This window comes from Erigeron canadensis, chromosome 5 (assembly GCF_010389155.1).
Source record: "Erigeron canadensis isolate Cc75 chromosome 5, C_canadensis_v1, whole genome shotgun sequence".
Taxonomy (NCBI): domain Eukaryota; kingdom Viridiplantae; phylum Streptophyta; class Magnoliopsida; order Asterales; family Asteraceae; genus Erigeron; species Erigeron canadensis.
The window spans coordinates 33,603,651-33,629,820 of NC_057765.1; the positions used below are offsets into that span (position 1 = coordinate 33,603,651).

At 33.4% G+C, this 26,170-nt stretch overlaps 4 protein-coding genes across 4 annotated transcripts; all 4 read right to left on the reverse strand.

The window, feature by feature from the left end:
* Positions 1 to 1,911: 1,911 nt before the first annotated feature.
* On the reverse strand, positions 1,912 to 2,869 carry LOC122602189 (protein GL2-INTERACTING REPRESSOR 1-like). The gene is made up of 2 exons (XM_043774905.1): positions 2,734 to 2,869; positions 1,912 to 2,479 (listed from the first exon to the last, which is right to left on the reverse strand). Exons 1-2 carry the CDS (start codon positions 2,824 to 2,826, stop codon positions 2,099 to 2,101), a joined length of 474 nt encoding a protein of 157 aa, XP_043630840.1. The 5' UTR covers positions 2,827 to 2,869; the 3' UTR covers positions 1,912 to 2,098.
* Positions 2,870 to 3,233: 364 nt separating this feature from the next.
* LOC122599584 (TELO2-interacting protein 1 homolog) lies at positions 3,234 to 9,903 on the reverse strand. The gene is made up of 15 exons (XM_043772113.1): positions 9,632 to 9,903; positions 8,274 to 8,739; positions 8,086 to 8,175; positions 7,228 to 7,647; positions 7,045 to 7,152; positions 6,829 to 6,959; positions 6,620 to 6,746; positions 6,210 to 6,537; positions 5,708 to 6,129; positions 5,450 to 5,629; positions 5,211 to 5,369; positions 5,044 to 5,118; positions 4,622 to 4,912; positions 4,325 to 4,540; positions 3,234 to 4,058 (listed from the first exon to the last, which is right to left on the reverse strand). Exons 1-15 carry the CDS (start codon positions 9,832 to 9,834, stop codon positions 3,414 to 3,416), a joined length of 3,861 nt encoding a protein of 1,286 aa, XP_043628048.1. The 5' UTR covers positions 9,835 to 9,903; the 3' UTR covers positions 3,234 to 3,413.
* A 3,713-nt stretch (positions 9,904 to 13,616) lies between these two features.
* LOC122601638 (transcription factor MYB10-like) lies at positions 13,617 to 15,040 on the reverse strand. Its single transcript, XM_043774384.1, has 3 exons — positions 14,896 to 15,040; positions 14,626 to 14,755; positions 13,617 to 14,274 (listed from the first exon to the last, which is right to left on the reverse strand). Exons 1-3 carry the CDS (start codon positions 15,038 to 15,040, stop codon positions 13,617 to 13,619), a joined length of 933 nt encoding a protein of 310 aa, XP_043630319.1.
* A 7,486-nt stretch (positions 15,041 to 22,526) lies between these two features.
* LOC122602333 (phosphoglycerate kinase 3, cytosolic-like) lies at positions 22,527 to 25,615 on the reverse strand. The gene is made up of 6 exons (XM_043775030.1): positions 25,139 to 25,615; positions 24,960 to 25,037; positions 23,684 to 23,944; positions 23,288 to 23,605; positions 23,026 to 23,184; positions 22,527 to 22,935 (listed from the first exon to the last, which is right to left on the reverse strand). The coding sequence occupies exons 1-6, from the start codon at positions 25,538 to 25,540 to the stop codon at positions 22,726 to 22,728; spliced, it is 1,428 nt and encodes a 475-aa protein (XP_043630965.1). The 5' UTR covers positions 25,541 to 25,615; the 3' UTR covers positions 22,527 to 22,725.
* Between the last annotated feature and the right edge of the window lie 555 nt (positions 25,616 to 26,170).

The window sequence follows — 26,170 nt, forward strand, 5'->3', positions numbered from 1 at the left end:
AGATAGATTTTATTTGCCTATACTTCATTAAAAACTTGCATCGGAGTTTGTCAATTATGACCTGATTTGAAGAGTTTAGGTTTAAGGGAGCTATATATCACGTACGTACTAGATTTTACTATTAATTCATTGTCGTGTTTAGAAGTGAACTGTGTGAAAGATTTTCTCTTGATTGTGACACTAATGGGTCTGGGCTCCATCCGGCTGGATTAGACTAGTTGGTGGTACCCTTTAACCATCGGGTTGCCTTGGACGGTTTACGAGCAATCTATGTTTAGTAGTTGGCTGTTAAAATTTTTTTATTTTTTTAATGTGAATTTCAAACCAACCATCAATAAAATTTATGGTATGAGGAACTTTAGACCTTATGGTCTTCTTTTTAAATATAGATGCAAGTAAAATGTTATCCGGGTTGGTAATAATATATTTCTTTGAAATAACCAGGTTTTCTTTAGAACTAGAGATAGTGTACATGAAATGCAAAGGCTAACTATACCTAAAACTTGCCGTTAAATATCATTTATGAAAAACCATCACCAAATGGTCAAGGGCAGACTTCTTTCCTCACAAAAGGTCAGACGTTTGAAGCCTACCCTAACCATACTTTGAGGTGACCATAGATATTTAATTTCCACCTATGGTGGCTTTGGATGAGTTTTCCTCTCCAAATCTATGGGTGATATGATTAGGGATTTAAACCCTTGTCTCTAGAGACAAAGGTTATGGGTTTAATCATCACCCTATGCAAAAACCAGATGTCATTTTCTATCATTTAGATAGATACTGAAAATAGTTTGTTTACCTAAGTAGAGGTAAAGCTGTCTACATCTCAACCCCTACCGTCAAGGTAGTAGGACCTAATACCCGTGAAAGATGACATTGGATGATATATTTACATTTTATTTTATTTATTCGGGGAAGGCCTCTCTAACACGGGTGACACGTTTAAAATTCATTATTATATGCTAACATGTTGGTCTTGAAACATTAATATATGCCGTTAACTTTAATTATTCATAATGGGGGAGACATTAATAGCACATTTATATTCTCCAATAACAAATCATTCACAACTCAAAACCCCCAATCAACAAAACTAATAATAAGTTTTGAAGAAGCTAGAGTTATTGTTGCACTTTAATTATTTTGGTGGGTCGGGGGGTAATGATCAGTAATGACATTGTATATAAGTGGAGCTCGTGCTCATGGCCGAGGTGCATGATACTTGTAAGGTTTTATGAAACGCAACTTGGATATTATATATATATTGTAGTCCCAAACCAGGTTTGGGAGGTGATGTTTTGAATGGGCCGGGGTGGCCGGTGTTGACAAAATTTCCTTGTTTTTCTCCGTTAGCTCCTGAAGCGGGTGTTACATGCTTAGATTGCGTCTAACCATGTAAGCGGGTGGGTCTAATCATGGTTATACTAGGTTAAATTATAAATGATAAACCAGCAAATTAAGTTGGATATGTTGTTTACACCCTTAATTGCCTGAATTGTCATGGTTACTCGTGACTTGCTCAACAATCATTATGAATTTGCATGACATGACCAGCAAGGTTGGAACTACTTATCATTTAAGTAGTTGAATAAATGAAAATTGGATACTTTGTATTAACATATGGTAAAAGCTTATGACAATTGAATGGATTCACATGAAGATCGTACGTAGAAGCTAGCAGCTTTTCAGTCCATCAATGAATCTTTTTAAAAACATATAAAAAACTAGCTCCACCTCACTCTTTCTTCATTAATTTACATGTTTGGTTTAGCTTCATGTATGTATTCATTCTCTTTATGTTTTTTAAATGCAAACTATAGGCTATATTTTGAATATAAGTTGCCACACAATAATATCTTTTTCAGTTCTAAATAATAAAACGATTCCATAACCATATGAATTGTTGGAACGAATTAATTCTTTATTAATTGCTTAAAAAGTGCTTAAATGTTGGATCCTTAATTCACTAACCATAACTTTCAAAACATTATATCAATTACACAAGTAATTTAGCCATGCATCTTGCTCAATGCTAGCTAACTATATTTGATGAGCAGCAACGTGTTAATCCTATATATATAGCTAGCGCTATAACTCATATCGTAAAGCTAAGATCGATCCGGGGCTTCTTGATAGTTGTAGTAGAGGGTACGATCATGTTACAACTAGGACATTTGGGATTGGTCCTAGATATAAGCACATAAAGCAAGCAACTTGGGCATCCAGCGGCATAAGCTTCATTATCAACTTTTGTTTCTTTGAATGAAGACGTTGAAATGGAACGTTTCTTGGTGATCATCTCTTTTTCGGCTCTTTCAAGGGCAAATTTTACTTTACCAAGAGTATAAGGTGGTGGTGATGATGAAGATATAGAGACAAGCTTAAGGTCTAAGCTAGTATCATTCAACAAATTTAATGGTTCGGGTGGTTGGTTGAGATCTTGAAGCATGCTTTTCTTGAAATAATGTTTTTCTGGCTGTAAGTCAATTCATGAGGAACAAGACCATCAGTTTGGTATCAAGAATAAATTTGCTAGTTTTTGGAAAGATGTTAAGAAAGTTAGAAATTTAACATAAGAGAATAGTGACGACAACATTAATTACCTACAACGATACTCAATCCGTAAACAAACAGGATATGAAAAAATGAGATATAAGCAGTCGTACCTCTGGTATAATAGTTGAATGCATAGATGAGAGAATAGTAAGACTTTTAAAAATAAGAAAATACCTTAAATTCAGGAAGTTGCAATTGTTTACATGAATTATGATTGTTGAGCAAGTCACGAGTAACGAAAGACCTTGATTCAGAATGGTTGATCATGGTTGGCGATCTATCTTAAAGAAATGGTGTGGCTTTATAAAGAAATTTGAATGCGAATGTGAATCAAATTTAATGAGAATAGAAGAAGGGGGGCATTAAATGAGTTAAGAGATGCATGGATGGATTGGTGGGTGAGAAGAAAAGCTTAGGTGGGGTTACAAGTTCAACAAATTTCTTCATTTGTGGTGTATCGATAAAAGAGTGTCATTTTTCAAGATTTTTGTTGAATGGTCAACTTTTTGGTTTGGTTTAATAATGAGTATGTTGATCGACACAAGGAATGTATTATGTATGTATATCCAATATCCAATGTATTGGAAACAATAGGTTTCCAATTTCAATGTTGGGAAGTAGAGAAAACATTGAGATGTTATAACAGATATTCACTTTTCACACAAAAAGTTGTCTGATGAAATATGTTATGCTAACTCTACAAGTATAATGTAGCAAATGAAACAAAAACTATTTTTATCCTCTAAAACAACAAAACAAGTCGATTAACAAAATCAACCTCCTATAATAGGTCTCAAGTTGTAGTCTTGCTTTGAGCAATATGTGCCAATATTTACCTTTAAAAATATCAAGTATCAAAAGATGCTGACATCTTCAGAATACAATTTCTTAAAAACATATTCTACAGCAGAAAAATTGATGTCAAAACCATAGCTCTGTCCACCATACTGAACATAAAGGTACGCCTTGTGGGATGAAGGTGGTGGCACAAGTTGGAAGATTTGAGGTAAATCTTTAACAGGTGGTGGTGGCAAAACAATTTCCCTCGTTTTAGAGTAATAAACATCAGCAAGTAGCAGCCAAATAAGATCAGGATCAATAGATGCAAGTCCTCTAAGTGCATTCACAGATGCATCTCTAAGTCCGCTGACACCACTGCACGCTATCCCTACCACCAGTCCGCTCACGTTCTTAAGAACACTTTCAAATGCGGAAGCACTCTTTTTGTTTCCTGATATCTCACCTATCATCTCCAGCACCGCCACCTGTACCTTCAAATCCGAAATTTCTGCCCTTTGATCCTCTGAAGACATTGAAGTGCTTCTGTATGGAAGTTGTAAAACTCTTCTTTCTTTCAGATTTATGGGTTGTTTCTGAAATGGGGATCCGCTCAAGATTTTCCATAAGTGGGACCCATCTGAGTGAAAACGGCGAGAAAAGAAATCACCTCCACAAATTTGGACTGTTCTACTAATCACACCAGCACATCGCCTAGTTGTCTGTATTATATATAACAATATATTATTATGCGAGTTGATTTCTCAACAAGGGTCTAATTTCAGTAAAAGTGGTAATTTCGACACATTTACTCATGAATGGGTAGATTCGAGCTAAAATTTCTCTAACGAGTCAAATGGGTAAAAAGGAAAAATAGTGTATATATATATATATATATATATATATAGCTTTAATGGAAGCAGCTAAAATAGGCGGGAACTTGGAAGTCCCGCAAACTGCTAGAGTGTGATTTTAGTGCAAACCTTACCAGTGGATTCCCATTGCGGATACAGGCAACTAAAAAGGGCCAAATTTTATTCATTGCTGGAAGTAACCGGTTTTCGTCAGTTCCATCATTTTCTGATTCCAGAGTATCTGCAAGATCGTGAAGTGAATATAATTGTAAAGCTTGTATAAGGACCTCCCTTGTTTTTGTCTCTTGTTTGTATGATTCTTCAATTCCAGAAAGTGCTATGATTCCATCCTGAAAACAAGCATATATCAAAATAAAATTGATATATACATTTGACCATATGTCCATATTCCTAAAGCACCAAATATATACCTCTATAATTTCCAAGGCTACTAAGCATGCCGTTTGCTTTAGTGAACCGAGTAAAGGCGTAGCAGCTGTGATACACGAAATGGAAATAGATCCAACGGTTCGTCTGTAGCTTTTGGATTCCTTGAGCTTAAAAAATATATCTTCCAATTGCTCTTTGTGCTTTACTTTATCGTGATTCAAGAGATCACCATCATCAGACAGCTCAGACTTAACACGCTCATGGTATGACTCTGCTTGCAGGGACAGTGAACAAGCCTCAAGCTTTGAAGCCTTTACAATTTCTGCAACTGCCTAAGTTACAAAAAGTAATTCACAAACGATTAAAAAAAACATAATTATGTGTTCTATTTCATTTTTAGTAGGCGGATCCAACTTGAACCAACCTTAAACACCACTTTACATACTATGGAATAAGCACTTACCTTCAAGAAGGAAATAGTCAGCTCAGGATGCTGATGCCTTCCAAGAATCTCAAGTTCCTGTGAAATAGACCTCATCTGTGCAAAATTTGGTCATGTTAAAACCTAATCACTACTGATTAAGAATAGATATATGGCTTTAAACACAGACAGAAAGTCGTAAAACATACTGGCTCCTCCATCAACGGCAATATTTTGTGAGCAAGACCTATGTAGGACAAAATGGCAGCAAGAACACTTGGAACGTGGGGATTAAGATCCAAATGGCGCAGCTGTCGACATATTGAATCAATCACATAGTCTGAATTTGCCAAAACTAAGTGGCCCACCTGTAAAGTGTGTTAAGTTATATGAGGAATAATTAAAGTTGCACACACTGAATTTATTCAAACTAAGACTGCTAATTCACCGTTGGATAACCAGATGTAGCTGAAATGACATGTAAGACAGCATCCGATGCGCGTCTGACTTGAAAGTTTGAGCAAATAAGATTCTCCAGTAACACATAGAGAGAGGAATGAAGAAACCCACTTGCCACAAAATCCCTCTTTAGACACATATTAAAGATGCCTATCCCATCAATTATGACCTGTTTGAAATAATAGAATCAATGTATATAAGTTCCAAATGGGAATGAATCATAATGAGATGAAATATATGTAATTACCTGGTGCAGCATTGCGTTATCATGAAAAAGGTGTGAGGTAACATCTCCAGCTCCAATATTGGATTGTTCTAGTGGAAGATTCCAGATTTCAGGAGATAAATACTCATGCAAGATACTGCCGATGCAATCAATCATTTGACTCCTCAGATCTTTTTTTACAGAAACATTCCAACCAGATATGTTATTGTGAAACCTTGTTTTCAAATTATCAACTGCCTGGTCTGATAAACCAAATATCATCTCGTTCAAGATGCATACAGCTGTACTTGCTTGTCTAACAAGCTTCCCCGAATTAGTTCTGCTATACCAAGATTGCCAGCTCTCATTTGTGTATTCTTTGTTTCGTACATCACCAATCAATTTACGCAAGTAGCTCAGTGGAATATCTTTAATAATTGATAAATCGCCATCACTTTGAGAACCTGTTAACATTATATTCAAGATTTTTATCACATAATAAGCACATATTGGTGTAAAAAGATGGAGGAGGAGTTACAATAACCTGCAACAAGAGACAAGCTAACAAGTCTAAGGATCCCTGCAAGTGACTGGTAAAGTTTCTGATTGCCGGAGAAAGAAAACCAAGGTGGCATACGTGGAAGATCAAATTCATTTTGTATTTTATAAGAATTTTGATCTTCATAAGAACTAGACTCAGCAACAGCCTTCTTGTCATTTGAAAAAAAAGTAATAGCTTTCATCTCGGTTATAGATCGCAAGTACCCAGCTGAAGATGGTCTCTCCAAAAGAAGTTTATCCAAAGAGCCAGTAAATACTGAATTTTGACCTAAACAGAGGGTCAGGGTATCAAAGAACCGGGCAGCTGTCACCTATATCAGATAATAGTGATTGGTCAAGCCAGAGGTCAAAGGTCAAACAATAAGAAATGGATGAATGAAGAAGTATACATACGGGAGAATGGAATAAACGATCTTTAACAAGTTGGGGACCGGAGTAATAAATTAATACAAGTAACTTCTGAGAATGTACAAGTGACTGCTCCCCTGCAACTACTACTTCCGGGAGCTTTTCAAATAGCCTGTTATATAATCAAAAACAATAAAAATTCTAAATGATAAATTCACTTTTGAAGGATATATATTTAAAAGTTCAGCAAAGACCTGTTAAATATATCAGCAATATCATGTTTTATGTGATGGTTCCCACTTGATGATAACAAACTTTCAAAAAACATCTGAGCAGATGTCGACACCTCTTCATCATCATCAGAAACTAAAGCACATAAACATTCCTAAAAGAGAGATCAATACAATCACGATCACAATCAGTAAAAATATGGCACAAAATTTCAGATAATAAGGATAATATAAGCTTACCAGAAGCATTATCCTGCTTCCCTTCAATGTGCGACTGCATGTCGACAAGAGTCCCTTTATAGAAGCGATGGTCCCCTGTCTCACCCTCTTGGCTGGATGAACACAAAGCTAAAAGTAACATATAAATCCATATACATTTAGAATTAACAAGCATAATACAAATCAAACGTAATCAATCCTTACATGTGGAAAAACTGCTGACAAAATTTTATTCACATGAGAAGAAGCGGTTTCAATCCAATCTCTTGTACGTTCCACATGCAAAGATTTTTTCATATCAGATTGTGAAGACTTTTGTGGAGAATGCAATGGTAAAATCTCAACCTGGTCTTGCTTTTTGCCAGGTAAACGGCGTAACTCCTCCAGAAGCAACAATGGAGATTTCTCAATGTGTAACTCAGTGTCAGTGTCATCAAGAACAGATAGATTAGCCTCGTCCTGAAAAACTATCATAAGAAACTCAGCCAAGCCTCTAAGTGCTTGGTCCATAGCTTCCGTATTTCCAGCTGCCCCACTAATCATTGTTTTTGATACAATCAAAACTTTTCCAATTTGACTAACAACGCCAGGTAAAAAGAAAGCTAGTTGATCAGCTGTACCAACCTGCAACAACAATCTTTAATACACAATATAACACTATAGAAATGATGTGAACTCACAGCAGATAGAAAAGACATAAACAAGAAAGAAAGTCGAGGGTGGTAAAATGTTAATTTTCAATATTAATTAATTATTATTATTAGTTACAGCCAAGTTACGTTTAGGTTAAGTTGTCTTCAAATAAGGCCTGTGTGCCATTCGTTGAGGAAGGAAAATTATATGTCGGTTCTTTGAACTAATTAGGAGTTACTGGAACTCTAATCCAGTTTAGGAGTTGCTAGAACTCGAATCAAGTTATCTATCTATCATCGAAAGATTGTGTTCATTTGTTATTCTCTCCTATTATCTGTTTTAGTTGGTGCACATCAAGAAACTATAAATATATCATGAACAGTAAATCATTCAAAGAGCAACACAATTTTGAATACGCTTATAACTTACTTTAGCAACAAGCACACGAAGTGTCATGAAAGCTTCCACACGAAGCTTAGAGCTTCCTACACGTCCCCTTGTCGCCTCAACATCTGCAGTCTATACAGAGACAAATAAACATCCAAGATCAAGTTCTTTAATACTTCTAATCTCTATATTTCATCTACAAAAAAAAAAAATATATATTGAATACATACTTTTAGCAGAAGTGATAGCCAATGGCCAACAGTAACAGTTGCAGACTGAGAACGAAGAAACGCAAGTAAACATTCCTCATTGTCTACTTCATTTCTCGGATATGACTTTGCAACTTTTTTTTCCATAAGCATAGGCAGAAGGTTTATTTGTTTACATATGCAACTTGAATTAGAACAAGAACATAAACCGTCGATCAGTGCCTTAAAACACTTAACAACACCTCCACGGAACTCCTCTGATGCTTCAGACGGAGACAACAACGCGGCATTTGTCAACTTTTTCAATAACACAACCATCTGATCCACAGATCCTATACGACACTTAACTAGTAGCTCTTCCAAGCAATTAATCACATGTTCGGCCACAGCATCGCTTATTTTACGTGAATTTTCGTCTAACTTGTTTTTTGAAGATCTGCATTCCACTGCTTCTTCTAACAGAAGCAGCAGTGGGAATAACGTATAGCTGAAAACATATAACATAAAAAGTTAAAAATTTAACAGATCTAAATATGTAAGGGAAAAAAGAACAGAGGTTTGTTTCTAACAGAATAGCCTTGTTCTATTTCTAATTTCTAATTTAAATAACTATTCAGGTATACATATACCTTAATTACCATTCTTAGTGAATACCTTAATCTGGAATCATTACACACACACATTTATCGTTCAGAAACAATCTAACAATGTACCTTACTACACTGGCATAAAAAATGACTTCTACTAATCACTCAATAAAAACATTTCTTTGCTTCAATTGGCTAACAACATAAAAATTCTTCGATTGTACAAAATGTATCATTGTGTTAAATTAAACAAACCTAACTACATTTCTTTTAGCAATTGTTAAATTTATCACCTTTTTTTTTAACAATCAACCATAGTTCCCAATCAGAACATCTTTGAAGGTGTAAGAATCTCTATACCATAGGGCACTTAGCGTTGCAGCATTGGGCTGAACCGTCAAGCTAAAAGTTATAGATTTAAGTTATATTCAACCGTTCAAGATGCTTGGTGTAAATATAGGCGGTTGTAGGTGTATATACATTAACAATAACTAGCTCTTTTCTTCTTTAACTAGTTACTAACATTGTGCCGGAAAACGGAATACAGAAGATGAAAGCGTTATCCGAAATGATGGAAATGAATACTTTTTTTGTAACCTAACCAATATAAAAACCGGATATATAAAACTAGTTCTCCAATGTCCTTAAATTCAGTACAGAAATTTAACAATATTTCAGCAAAAATCACTAAAATCATAAACTAAAATTAACAATATTTACGTAATAAACAACAACAATAATTTAGATACAGCACTAATTAAACAGTAAATTAATATGTATATGTATACGTACTCGAAGAAAGGTTGGAGAGAGTGAGGAGGAGAACGGCGGATGAAATGAACAAGTGCAGAAACTGCAGTGGTGCCTTTATTGTTATTGTTAGGGTTTCTGATAAATTCTAGAAGCTGTAAACAATATTCCTTTAATTCCGGAAATATGCTATTTCTGCTCTCTCCTTCTTCTTCTTCTATGTTTGCTTCTGATATCATCATCATTAACGGAAAACCGACTTCTTCTTTTTTTTATTTCTGGAAGTGAATTCTGACTGTTTTTCCTTCTGAAAATGTTGGGGGGAGGAAGAGGGGAGAGAATAAATAATTTACATATTGAGTCCTCGTTTTTATTCTTTCATCGCCTTTGGTCCGGTCCGATCAAAAAATCAATGCAACCCAGCGGGCCTGGCCCATTTTTTACCCTTTAGCCCATAAGCCCTCACTCCAGTTTATTTCTAAGTTAGGCAGTTAGCTTTTCGATCCAAGTCAATTTCACTAAGATAATACAGTCTTTTCGTAAATTTTATTTTTCGAGAGACAAGTGTTAGAATACAAGTTATAGCTTTAAAATAAAGATAGTGATATTCTCACAACAATTTTTAGACATCCATAGTAAATGTATGTATTTTATCATGTAATGTACAACTGTGTAAAACATAGCTCATTGCGGATGGTTATTTTGGTGTTACGAGAGTATAAGTGCCCTTAAAATAACATGTCTAAATATAAAAACTTAAAATATTTTGCTAAGCTTAACAAGATATGTGAGTACTTAATACATACACTTCGTATTTATAATTTTCACATTTTTAAAAATTTACTATCTTGATACATGTATGAATATTTGGTTTTAATCACCGTGTATTACGTGAGAAATAAGCTAGTTTATTATAAGGATAATATTAACAATAATATATTACCTCGAAATTTGAGATGTTACAAGTTTTAATATATAGTTTAGTCGTTTATCTTTTCTCTTAAGTTAATCTTCAGTGTGTAGATTATATAAATAATACACTTAATTTAATCTTCAGTGTATGGATTATATAATAATACTTGTAAAATTACGCTCAAATGTTGGCGTCATTCGAGTATTGGTGGACTAATGGCTGCTACTGGTCGATTCATGGCCCCTAGCAGATAATTTTTTTATTTTTCACATTACATTTTGTCTCAAAGTTTGACGGATTATTGGATTTTGGTCTTGGAGCCTACTGCTTACAATGTAGTCGTATTTTTTTGTCAAGGCAAAGTTCTATTGGCGTCTTCCAAACATATGAGATATGGAGATATCATAAACTTAACATGAATATAACTATTTTTTTTTAATGATTTAGTACGTTTTTTCCACAAAATGATACGCTTCATGAATAATGGTTATTATTTTGGTCGAACACTTTGTGATACTAGTCATATGCCAAAGATGTTTAAAAATTAAAATTGTAAATAAAAAGGTAGGACATTTTGAGTAATCAAATTAGTAGAAAAAATGGACCAAATGCTTTATAATATACTAAATATATGTCCGCACGTTACGGTGGTATGACGGTAAAGGGACGGGTAATGATGGGGGTGCTGACAGGGGTGTAATTATTAATATAAAAGTAATTAATCTAAAAGGGGTAGTGTAGTTATATTTAGGGTTGGAGATATAAGTTGTAAATGATTTTATTAAGGGTATAAGGTATTAAAGTTATATCTGATGAGAGATTAAAATTAGTGAATAAAAAAAAGAGATAGTTTTGGTAGATCAAATTATTTTTTGAGAAATTTGTAGGAGGTAAATGCTTTATAAGGTTGTGTAGATATATTTAGGTATATGATTGTCATGTTTTTTTTTAAACAGAAGTGGTGATTGAACTCAGTGGCATTACCTATTTATTGTCCCGTAAAAATCGCCATGTTTTACGTTCTTAGTTCTCTAATATATATTTTATTCAATAATCTACTGTGAGTCAGTGAGTGTATTAAAAGAACATATATGTTTATCGACTTAATGTACGGTAGAAATATATAATCAATCACATGTAACCTTTTTTTTAAAATCAAATTTGATAGGTATATATAAATACATGTTGGGATGAGAAAAAAAAATACATCATCATCCATCCCATTTTAAGTGTTCCAGTTAACTTTGTAAGTTTTTTTTAATTAAACTTTGATTATAAATATTTTTGTTGTATTTTATATTAGTTGGTTAAAGTTATACTAATTAAAAGTACATCCAAAACACAATCAATTCATATATTTTATATAAACAAAAATATTTACAGTTAAAATTAAAACGAAAAAAATAATACTTAGAATAGGATTGACGGAGTAAATACATATTAAAAAACTAATATGAGATTGATTTGGAATATTCCGAATACAAAATAAATTCTATGATTACTAAACTTTGTTTAGGCAATATGGAGTCAACTTTTGATTTGATCAATGATAGTAACTTTCAAGTAGTAATAAAGATATTGGTTTGTTTTAGGGTGGACCAAAGAGAGTTTTATTCATCAAAGTCGTGTCAGATTTGAGTCTTGACAAGAAAACGTTATACTTTTTCCAAAGTTTAAATAGGGATTTCGTTGAGAATGTTTTTTAGCACGGACTTGATTGAGACAATATATGTTAGAACAGACTAGGAACTAAAAGATCGAGTGCATAAAAAATTATAAAACTTTAAAGAAATAGTTTTTTACTTAGTCATGTGCTTACAATTAAAATTAGTATTGATGCATTCCCATTTGACCAAACTATATAAACTACACCCAAATAACTGTTTGACATGACAATAACAAAGCTTTTTGTTCATGTAATTTGTGGCATCGAGGGTTGCCAGCTTGTCAACATATCAATCTTTAGAAAATATGAGGATGTTACGGAGATGAATTTTAAAATCTAGAAACCGCGGAATGGAAAAATCACAAGCAAGGTGTCAATGAGATTGACTTACTTTTATTCTCCAAAAGCTTTACATATTTTTGTCAAAATATAAATACACACGTGGGAAAGTCATGAATGTTACTTGTGAGTTGTAATTTTTAATCAGTTATGTGTTTTCAAGTATAGCTGCATGTCCGCTCGAATCCTCGATACGGAAACCATGATGGTGGTACGGTGGCGGTATAATGGTAGTAAAGACGGGCGGTATTAACAACTAATGGTGCTGGTGATGAAGAGTAAGATAGGTCATTGATGTAATGTAATTAATTAATGTAAAAGAATTAGTGTATTTATTTTAGTAGTTATATGATATATGTTATAAATTAATTTATTAAGATTAATTATATTTGGTAGATTATGTGTCTTAATTGTTAAGTATTTTGATAGATTATGGGTATTTTAAACATATCAACTCTTTGTAGATTAAAAGAGGAAGGGGGAGGGGTAAGAAATGTAAGATGCTTTATGTATAGCATTATTGTTGGATAAAGATTCTCTCACCAAAACCTTAAACATTTGATTAAATTAAGTCAAGTGTCAAAAAATTTGGTTGAGACGGTTTTATATATGCATCTATAAAGAAAGTTGGGACTAAATTACTTACTTTAAATATTAGATTAATGGTTGAAACAGTTTTATGTACATCTATAATTAAGAAAGTTAAAATGAGTACATTTTTACAACTTACAGTTAAAATTTATCATGAATAAAATTCAAAAAGTATGATTTTGATATTAAAAATACTTTTTTTATATACACGTCATCAATCATTTAGTATTCAAGTTTATAAATGTTTGGTAACTGATCGATATGATAAAAAGTAAACTTGATCAAACCGTATCTCTCTTTCAACTCATCAACCAATCATATCTAGAGCAGTAAATCACCTACCCACTACGAATTATGGATCAAGTCCACTAATATTCAGCTCCCTTGATCGACTGGTACATAATGGAGGACCTAGCTTGCTCATTTAGCTAGCTATATATGGCTAAGCAACAAAGTTGCCAAGTCTAACATGAACATACATTTAATTCTATGATTAATTAATTAAAGTGACTAATTAATTAAAAGAACCCATTATTCATAGGTGAAGTAGGCCAAAATGGAGATATCTGGTCGCTTAATGTTTTGCACCACATTTCGTGAACATCCTTATTGTTCTGGGTTTGTTCAATATCTTTGTTATCAGGAGTTGGACTTACTAATTCAAGTTCTTCCTCCAATAATCTGACCCAATACTCAACTTCCATATCTCGATCTTTACATGATGACGGTTTATTGATAGGACCGACCACGCCTAATTCATGATCATGCTCGTCGTCTGTTATTGGTTGATGCGACGACTCGAGCATGTTCCAAAACTCAACCTCTGATTCTAAAGGAATTTCTTGATTATTGATTCTAATTGTCTCATAATATTGACATGGAGTAGTAGTAGTAGTAGTAGTACTGTCCCAGCTGCAACATGCCTTATTACCATTATCTTGATCCGAATTGCAAGATATAGTCGAAGATGGGGTTGATGGTTGATCTATTATTGTACCTTCAGAGATTTCTTGACCATTTGAGATTTTGGGAACATCTTCTCTTTGATTTTTGTTGGTATCATTATAATTAGTAGTATTATCTATGACTAGTGATCTTTTCTTCAAATGTGTATTCCATACGTTTTTTATCTCGTTATCTGTTCGTCCAGGCAAATGAGATGCAATCTTCGACCACCTGCATTACATACATTAGATTGACCATGATGTCAAGCTTTTGTGAGACCTAAAGCGAAATAATAAAATGAGACCTTTTGTTGTTTTTATATACATACGGTAATTAAAATCATATGTTTTTTTAGTTTTCATTTAAGAAAATGACATAATGTTCAGTCTAATAATTTTTCTAACAACTTTATAATCAGCTTGGCTAGCTTTATTTTTTGTCGTACATATATATATATATATATATATTTTGAAAGACGTATATCCAAGTAGCTAGTAATATTCACACATTTGTCTAATTAAAATCACAATAGGCGATCGACATGAGATATATAAAATTAATGATATACGAGTAATTACTTACTTGTTCCCATAGGTGGCGTGAAGGCGAATAATGGAATGCTCTTCTTGAGGAGTAAAATTTCCTCTCTTGAGGTCAGGTCTTAGGTAATTTATCCATCTCAAACGGCAGCTCTTTCCACATCTTAGCAAACCTTCATTACGTACCGATTTTAACACAACAATATTTTAATTTATTAATTATTACATATGAAATAATCATATAAACCAACTAATTAAAAACTTATACCATGGATAGGATTCCATAATAATGAATGAACGTGTATATACATACCGGCTTGTTTGGGGAGCGAACGCCAATTGGGATGACCGTGTTTTTGAATGAAGGAGACGAGCCTGACATCCTCCGCGGGACTCCAAGGCCCTCTTTTCACCTTACTCTTATCGCAGCATGGTGCGCGCCCTCCTCCTCCTCCCATCTTAATTAATATTATGTGTGATTATGTGTGATTAATGAAGCTTAATTAGTTAAATGCTAATTCTACTGCATGCTCACTTTCTTCTACTTCAGCTTAATATATATATATATATAGCTTAGATTAACATAAGTTATAATAAGTAGTAGTCTATATATATATAAGTAAGCTTACGACAAGATTGTTTCTCTAGATTGGATTATGGCCAACTTGCTGGGGCCCACTTATGTTACTCTTTTCCTATCTTTCATTCTACCTCAGCTCTTTCTTTACCAGATGTATACTTTGAACGTTTTTTTTAAATTAAAATTATTAATGAAGTACGGCTCAAGTAAAATATCTATACAAAAGTTATATAATAAAATTAATTAATGGCATGCCTTATAAGTTACAACAATGTTAAATGGCATAAACTTAATTAATTAACTTATTAAGAGGGTAAAATAATAGAAGGGAAACACCCCGATCCCCAGTACCACATTAGTACAGACATGTGTAGATTGCACAACTCATTACCTAGTAAAAGTCATCCACCAAATATCCCAACACTGAACGATATTTATGATTAAATATTTTCAAACATGCTTGTAGATGGATTCAAACATGCTCCTTTCCATTGCTAAGGGGCCGGTAAACATGGTGTGATTCGACTTTGTAGGAACGGGTTGACCACTTGCGTTAACTCAAGTGATTATTTACCAATAAATATCGCTCAAATGTGGGGTTCGATAAAAGGAAATTCTAGTTATTTTGAATAAGCGTTGAGATCAATACGAATAAAACAAATTAAGATAATATTCTCATGTTAAAATAAATATGTAGATTAGGTTGGAAATGCAAATATGTATTTCTAAAAGAATTGTTCAAATTTTAGTAAGATGGTTCAAGGTTTACTTTTATGTATACATTTAAAAACTAGACATTTTTTTTTTATGTATACATTTGAAAACTAGACATATGATATCAATTTGTACATGATAAAATATATATTGAAAAATGAATAGCATTTTAAAGTTCACAACTTCACATATTCGATCAAAAATAGTTGTTATTATTATTTTGAGATGCATTAGATGTGAATATATGACTTTAAAAGATGGTCCCTAATTACATAAATCATCATAGTATCATACACCTAAAAGTTATATCATCAATTTCCTTTTCATAATATTTGCCTATATAACTTTTGATAATGACATTAAGACTTTTGTTGTATTAAAGGAAGGTTATTTTAATAGAATTTTGGTTGATAGGGAATACTACATGCATACATCTAGTAATCTTTTATAAAGACATAAAGCCTAGTTCCAAAAATGCATCATGATGAAGTCATGAGAGTAAGTCTTCTAGTGATTTATTAGGTTACCCGTCCACTTTCATATAACGCTTTTGCAACAAAGATCAATATTAGAATTGGCAATTTTATTTCTTATATTGTTAGTTTTTGTCCAAAAGCAACTTAATTTGTTCATCCGATTCTAATAGGGGTTAAACATGTCCAAAAGAAATTTTACAATCGGCCAGTACTACTCCCGACCGAATAATCAACCATAAAGCTATATTAAAAATATGATAATAACATATAAGCAAACATCGTTCTATAAATGTTTCAAATGAGCCCCGATCCCGTCACGCATATAGGGTAAAGATGAAGATGCTAGAGATGATAAAAGAATAGGTTTATTAGTGGTTGAAGTTAATTAGATCGATATAATACTCTAGTATGACAATGCAAATACATTATATACAACAACAACGATACTCAATATTTATAGGCATAGTATGTGAGAGATGAAATGTATCAGTCATATCTCTAGCCAGAGGTAGAGAAAACACAAATGTTTTATGTACACCTAAGTTAGTACTTAAAAAACATGAATCTACTACCATCTATTTGGCTATCTCCCAATGGCTCGTCAATTTCAAAAGCAACATGTGTCACTTAAGTGACACTATAGGCAGCGTCTCATGAATTCAAAAATCTTTTTTTTCTTTTTCTTTTGTTTTCAGTTGGGTGACAAGCAAGGGCGAGCTTATTGTTAGCCAATAGTTTTTGTAAAACAAATTAAGAAATTGTTAAATATTAGTAAAAATAAATAAATAAATAAACAAGAAAATGATGAGGTATTGTTGGTAATATTATGGTCAGTTGAAAATCAACTAATTAAGATCTCCAAACTACTGATGAAACGTACGTAACAAGCATAATTAAGTGCGTAACCATAGGAGCGCCCTCTAGATAGCAAAACCAATATACGAATATACGAGTAGCAGATAGATGAGATCAGGGAATCGCATAAATCAGAATCAGGGAACAAAATCAAAATAAAAGTTGGTACGCATCTTGAAGTAGTAGTCTTGGAAAGGTGGCCCAATAACATTGAAAACATCTTCTTTTCCTATTTGTTACGTTGATGAAATCAACTTAAATACAGTATATTTACTACAAAATAACTATTCCAAGTTTGAGCTTTGCAATATTATCACTTTCATAAATTAAATATGTTATGTTGACATTTTTGTTGTAACATCCACATATACATAATAACTCTTCAAATCTATCTCATAAAATCAAAATGACAAGATAATTTCAGTTTCTACTTTATGAAATAGACAACAAATTGGTTTATTTTGCGATTTGGCTAGCCTTTTACTTCTGATTATCCAAATCACGAGATGAGGCGAGCCATATGATGTGGTCAAATTTTACTGAGATTTGCCTTAAGCTTCTCGTTTAACTATTTTGACGCCTTATTAATTAAAACATAAAATTTCTTGAGAGATTAATAGATAATTTCATGTTAGTAGAAATGTGAAAAAAAAAAAAGCCCAACAAGAGATTCAACTTTATCAATAAAGTTGAGTTTTAACTTTATAAGATCTCAATTCATATCCTCATGTGTTTTTCAATGTTAATAGTAATTCAAAATTTTAGATAAAATACTAATAACCTTTAATAACACGGGGAAACTATCACTTCTCATTGGTTTATTTCATAAGAAATTATTTTTTTTACCAAAGAATGAAACACTAGAGAAAACAGTCAATCTCATTGTAATTTCACCGAATGAAATCACAGATTTGGCTAAATCGCGGGTTCAATATGGTGAATAGGTAAAAGACTAAATCATAAAGTATTTGTGATGGATTAGCTATTTAATATAACCTTGAAAAAGTTTGGTAAGATGATAATATCGTGTTTGATTTTTACTACTAAAGGCTATTTTCCAAAAATAATATTTTAAAAATAGGTTGAAAGCCTCTTTTCATATAGCCAGGCTATCCAAAGTCTAGGTTAGGGGAACCAACACATTGAAACAAATTTACCATTATGGCACCAACCTTTTGACATTTTCATTAAACTACTCTTTTTATTTTATTTTCAGCCACCAGTTACTAACCATGAATGACCTACATGACTTCGGATGTTGACTTGATATATAACTTAATCCATTGCCAAAACACACTTTCCGCCAACTACTTTTATATCCAAAAAAAATCCAACAATGAGATGAAACTATATATGAACATGCTTACGTATTTACTCTTAAGTAAAATGTACTGTATACATATTAACAATGAGATGAAACTATATATGAACATGCTTACGTATTTACTCGATCTTAAGTAATATGCATAGCATATGATGTGATGCATAGCCGCATAGGTAATTAAGTAACAACTAACAAAACAACAAATTAACCATGCTTACTAATTTTTTAAAATTTGTTCTTAACCACTATTTGATTATCTATATATCAAGTGATATACGAGGTAATGTTAATTAATTAAAGAAGAGTTTCAAAGGTAAAGTTAATAAAGATAGCGATTTAGTCCTTTTATCTCCAATGAGGGTATTTTTACACATACTTCCATATTCTTATTTGTCATTTCTTGTTGACTTATACATAAAATTGAAGTATGTTCGTCTTTACTTGTTCATATGTTATTTGTCCAACATTGTGATATCTTCACAACAAAATAGCATACTATGTATAAATAGTATACACTATAGTGTACAACCATGTAATATATGGGTTTTAATTATTTGAAATTTTTTTTGTGAAAACTAGAAAACTGATTAAAACACATTGTGATATGAATTTAACACAATGTGTTTTTAATGTGTTATTAGAAAACACATTGTGTTTAAGTTCATAGCACAGTGTGTTTGAACAATTTTTCGATTTTCACGCTATCAAAAACACACTGTGATTTAAAACTTAGCACTCTGTGTTTTTAGAGTAAACAATAAAAACACATTGTGAACACATTGTGTTTTTATAAAACACAATTAAAACATATTGTATTAAATTCATATCACAGTATCTTTTGATTAGTTTTCACATAAATTTTGTCTATGGTATATTTTGGATGTTGCTACCTTTAATTATTACTATTATTATTCTAATAAAGAAATTATTACTATTATTATTCTAATAAAGAAAGGAATATTAGGACTTACATCACTAATAACAAGTGTTAGAAACTTAATTTACTAACATATGTGGAGCTTCTCTTTTTTAAGAGCGGGTGCACGACATACATGATAGTTTTGGTGCCATGTTACATGCCTTTGACGTAATCTTGGTTGACTTTTAATAAACAAAGTGCCAAAGCATGAAACTCATCTCCCTGCTTGTCATGCATGCATTCAAGCTCACACAACAATTATAAGCTAATTGGTGCCACAAAACATAATCAACACCATTTTATGGTTAATTAGTTCAATATATATATATATATATATATATATAGCATTGTACCCGCGCGATCGGCGTTGATTTGGTGGTGACGACAATTGTTGGCGGTGACAACGGTCGTTGTGGTGACGGACTGTTGGTGGTGGACGTTGTAAGTAATTGATTTAATTTAATTGATGTAAAAGGGTAGTGGAAATATTTTATAAGATAAGGGCTTGATGGTATAAATTAATTTATTAAGGGTGAAATGGTAATTTTGTATTTAACATTTTTATGAGAGATAAAGTAATAATTACTATAAGGGAAATGCTAAATACAACCCTAAGGGCTGTATTTAACGTGCATAAAAAAGGTTGTACCTTCCATATTAAAAGTCCGCCCCCTGATTTTCATGATAAATGTACAAACAATTTATGCACTTTAAACACATTCTTAAGGGCTGTATTTAGCAAACCACTTATTATAATATAGTATAGATATATGTAACATTAATATTGTAGATAATTTAAATTATATATTAGAGGAATGCTACTCAAAATACATATTTGTTCGCAACAATGTTAATTAATTTAGAAATTAGACCATGTCGAACCATCTAACGATTCAATGGTTCAACGTGTCTTAAAAACTACCAGTAATTGCTTTATCCAAAATTAACATGGGTCAAAGAAGCTTCTCCCTTTTTTCGGGCCCTTTAATTTGTGGCGATAGATGTCTAGTAAGTGCTGTGAATACTAACTCTAGTCATTAACAACTTAATTACGATTTACCAAGCGGGTAACACTCTAACAGACGCCAATGATTGGTGGTTATTGTGACTTGTGACCCATTAGCCTATAACTCAGTAATTGCATGTTAGTACCGTTTTTGTATCCGGAAGAGATCAAGTCATTGAAATCTTAATGATGCTAGTACAAATCTACCAAACAAAACTGGATTGCCATAAAATTTATAAAATATATGTAATTATAACAAGAATATACTTTTTGAAGGCTTGAATACAAGAAAGTCCCAAAAAAGCATAAAAACATAGTAACAATATATTTTATCAACAAGGAGTTAGTCTAGCAATAAGGAAAGCACTTAGTTACCTTAAGGCCCCCTGTTAGCAAAAAAATAATTTTTTTAAGGTAATCATTACCAATAAATCCTAGAGCCACATTTGAAGTTCTAAAGACGCTGGTTCGATCATTCAGGGTGCACAAATCATGTAAAATTATGATGAATGTAATATGGCTATACCGGCTGAGTCAATGGGTATACAATTATGGTATTGGGGTTAGGATTCTTCCTTTATTTTTATTTTTTTTGCCTAGTAAGTATATATTTCCATTAGTTGAATGGTACTAGATAGAACTTGCAAGTAAAATGAATTTGTAGATGAAAAGACACATTTTAGTCTCTGGTTATCCTCTATAAGTCGTCATGGTGAAAATATGCTAGGGGGGAGACATAAAAGGGAGACCTGGCAAAAAACAAAACGTGTATTTCTTAGCTTTATGGTTGTAGTACATTGTTTGCTATGGTTTTTGACTGGCTACCTCTGGTTTTTGACCACTTTTGTTTGGTTTTGACTCAACCCGTTCTTGTTTGACCTGTCAAACAGTAATGGCCCTCAATAATGCCTCACCTATGCTCTCAAAGTTTGAAGTTAGATGTACCTTTATAAAATAGTTGTACTTCTTTGATCTGAGTGTAGACTTGATCAAAGTTTAGTAACGAAAGTGCAACAAATCGTTTTGGCTTCGCCTTGTGCATCTCCTTACATGCCTGCCATTGTTGGGTGTGCATCTATCCTCGAACAACATTTCCATGAACTAGCTGAACTACTTGTATCTGACTTTCAGTTACATTTAACATTTATATACGATGGTGGTTATACACGGGTTGACAGGCATTGTTCCCTGTTCAAACATTATTTTCAATTCCATACTAGATTCAAAATAAGTTTCCAAACTGGTTAGCTCATAGCCTGCTAGCCAAGCGACTTAGGGAAAACCAAGCTTGCCCAAATTGTATGATTCACCTTGTTTATACGGTTTCACCTTTGGAAGCAACGATCACGTGATTATCAGGCATCTACATGGACTGTCTTTAATGAGGCATTAGTAGTTTAGTACATACACGATCGCTTGAATGGTTACTATACATGTATAGAGCAGTATCACAGCAAATGTATAATAGATTAGTAGTGCGACAAAAATAGGAATATACAGTTTATAAGTGTTCAAGGAAGCATATATATAAGCATATAGATAACGCAAAAAATGAAGAACATACAGTTTATAAATGGCAGGCTTGAAGGGAGCATATACATAGGCATATAGATCATGTACGAAAAATGAAGAATATACAGTTTATAAATGGCAGGCTTGAAGGGAGCATATACATAAGCATATATATAGATCATGCCAAAAATTATATGTTTCTAGTCACCTAATTTTGGACCACAGGACAATGGAAACCTTCTCCGACGTACCCCATAATACATTCACATTTGGCATAAATACCTCCCATTTCTTAAATTTAGCAGTTCTAGCTTCACACTACATGCGGCTTCTTGCTCTGCAATCAACCAAAAGCACCTTCCAGTCAGTGAATTCCCGAGTTTCTGATCCTAAACACTTCATGCCTGGCCAAATCTGATAATGATCAAATTTGTCCACAGTTTTTGTAACTATCCTAAATTTTTAACACAACTATCACAATATTACCTTCATCCGCTCTTAGTTCATCATGCATCTAACTACTGAATAGAAATTGTATTATGAAATCTATACAAGGCATGAAAAAGGAAACCAATATATATTAAGATCTTAAAGTGGCCGTCTCTGTTCTTAGGAATACAACAATATGACCTTAAATTTATTATATATGAAGCATCTACAACAAACTCGTGTTCTTGTATACAGACTCACTGTGCCATAAGCATGCTGAGCTGACACTAGATAAAAAAAAAATCAAATCAGAATTTAGAATTATGCCTTACACAGCAACAACAACTGCTTCATCAAGAGCATCGACACCAGGGAGTATTTTGCCTTCCAGTAACTCCAAACTTGCACCACCACCCGTTGAGATGTGGCTCATCACATCCGCAACCCCAACTTTCTCTACTGCAGCCACTGAATCTCCTCCTCCAATGATTGTCGTCACACCCTTTCCACTAAGTTCAGCTAGCTTCTTTGCCACTGACTGCAATACACAATCAAATATGCAATTTCGTCATCTGTACATTTAAATGATTGGAACGAAACAGTTGCCAGATAAATAAATGTTACACACCTCGGTTCCAACTGCAAATTTGTCAAACTCAAACACTCCCATAGGTCCGTTCCAAATGACAGTTTTGGTGGTCTCCAATGCATCATTGAATGTCTTGACGGAATCTGGTCCAATATCTAATCCCATCCAACCATCTGGGATAGCAGATGCTGGGACAATCTGCATAGTACAAAATATTACTTCTTGGTTTTATTCCTAAATGGCCAACAAAAATAAATAAATAAATAAATTATGTTAGCAAAGCTACAAAAAAATAAGTTACCTTGCTGTTTGCATCAGGTGCAAACTTGTCTGCAACCACCACGTCGGTTGGTAATAAGAGATCAACTCCCTTTGCCTTAGCCTTAGCAAGAAGTGTAGTGGCAAGTTCAAGTTTGTCTTCTTCCACCAAGGAAGATCCTACTGATAAGCCTTGTGCCTTGTAAAATGTGAAGATCATACCTCCACCCAAAAGCAATATGTCACACTTTTCCAAAAGGGACTCAATAACTCCAATCTTGGATGACACCTTTGAACCACCGACTATAGCAGCAAATGGCCTTTTTGGGTTTGAAACAGCCCCATCAAGGTAATCCAATTCCTAAATCAAAATACAACCACGTCAGTGACATAATCAATGCTTAACTCGGTCAAATAAAGACCAGAATCAATATCGAACCTTTTGCAAAAGGAAACCAGCAACAGATGGCTTCAAGAACTTTGTGACTCCCTCAGTGGAGGCATGAGCTCTATGTGCTGTTCCAAAAGCATCATTGACATAAAGATCTGCAAGCGCTGCAAGTTTTTCTGCGAATCCTGGATCATTCTTTTCTTCCTCTTTGTAAAACCTCACGTTTTCAAGGAGAAGTACACCACCCTCTGGAAGTGAAGCAACCAACTTTTCGACATCTGGACCAATACAGTCATCTGCTTTCACAACCTGTTAATCAATGATACAGAAGTAAAATCAGAAATTAAACCCTGCCACCATTCCCTGCTTAATAAGCCTTATTGTACTTTATTCTCACCCAACTTGCTAAATTCTTTTGACTCATTGACTGTATTCAAAAACATTTGCATAATATATGTATAAAAGTACGGTAACTCCCAATACTATCTTCCGCGGGTTATGGGTCCCAATACCGTCAAAGCCAGCCACATCACTACCTAAGGAAGAGCGGGTGCTTCCAGGTTCTACCCGAGGTAGAAAAGGACCCTCAGCCTTGCAAGGAGTAAGGATTGTACCCATGACCTCTATCTCCAAAGGCAAGGGTATTAACCATTTGCTCCAAACCTTGCTTGCTTGCATAATATATGTATCTCCATGCAGATCTTTTGAGCTTAATCAAGTATTAACTACAAACAACCAATGCCAGTATTGTGTCTATGAAAACTAAATGTATCTCAACTTCTCAATGTGAGTTAATTAAACTAACTTATAGCAAATCATATGATTTTCTATACCATTATATATATATATATATATAGGTAGGTAGTAGGGTGTTAAAAATTTTAAGACAATGGTTGTAAAATAAGGAGGAAAAAACACAATGTTCCTTACAAAAATTCTCGGTCCTTGAATCTCCTAAGCCTATTACTAGATAACCACATCCTCTTAGTATATAAACAGATGCACAGTCTTGCATACACTAACACCCGTGCAGGGAGAATTTCCGAAATGACACATGTCTAATGCACATTTTTTTTACAAATTATTACACCTTTGATGCACCAAAAAATTGTTGGTCCATCAAAATGCAAGAAAAGTACATTGAAGCACCAAAATCCTTCCTACATTTTCTAGACTTCTCTTCTCATCTTTACCCATGATATCCTAGTCAGTTCTAGGTTATCTAAAAATGCAACCTTTTCACATCAAAATCAAATCTTTTCTAATATTAGCAACAAAAATTTTCAAACTTTATCAAAATTACTAATTCAGCAACAAAAACTACCTCAATACCGATAAGCTCGGATAATCTTGGTACAAGAGGAGCCAAGCTATACTTTGGAGTAACACCTTTAGGCCTACCCTGCAACAATTCCAAAAAAAAAGATTCAAACTTTATTAACTACATTTCAAACAAAAAACAACCCATTACATATAATCACAGATAAACAAAAACCCACATACCAAATGACTAGAAAGAATAACTTTAGCACCATTACTGATCAAATGTTTAATAGTAGGAATAGCAGCCCGAATTCGAGTATCATCAGTAATATTCTGATTATCATCCAAAGGTACATTCAAGTCAGCTCTAACAAACACTTTCTTTCCTTTTAGTTCACTTGATGAGAGGTCCCCTACGCTCTTTTTCGCCATCGAGACGATTTCTCTGACCGGTTTTGCGGTTTTGAGTGATCGGGAGTGTGCGAAAAGGAGCGGGTCCGCGGCCGCGAAGCCGAGGCCGCGGAGAGGGGACCGGAGGAAGCGGGAAGCAAGGCGGACGGTGGTGGCTCGGGTGGTGGTGGTGGAGGAAGATGATGAAGTTGGGAGGAATGTGAGGGCGGTGTGTGATGCTGCAGCTGCCATTGTTGGAATGGAATGGAATTGGATTCCGGGGATTGATGGAAAATAATAAAGGAAATGGATAGAGAAATGATGGGGTTTTATTAGTATGTGGAGTGGAGATAGAAGGGATTATTTCTTATCATTGAGGAGAGGCCAAAGATGTTTCTCTTTGGATTTGCCCCCATTGCTTTCTTTGCCAATCGATCTCAAAAGTCATGTTTCTTTACAAAAATTCTTTAAATTTTTTCGAAAACGAATATCATTTTAAAAAAGGTTTAATCTCTAGTTCAATAACGTATTTTATTGATAACGTTTTATATGGTTTGCACTGACTTTTTTTTTATTTTGAAAACGATTTTTTTAAAAAAACTGTGAAAACTTTTAAAGTATGTATTTAATCACATGTTTTTTTTGTTCATTCACAAGTGAAATGATATTAAAATGTATATTTGAAAGAAACTTTTATAAAAAAACCTTCAAAATAACATTTTGCGAACTTGTGAATGAATATGTTCACGTTTTTGTTAATATGTGAACAAATAGCTATATATAAGGTCTTGAAAAAAAAAATCTACAACATATATTTTAATAACGTTTCACATGTGAATGAACAAAAAAAACATATGATTCAATATATAATTTAAGAGTTCT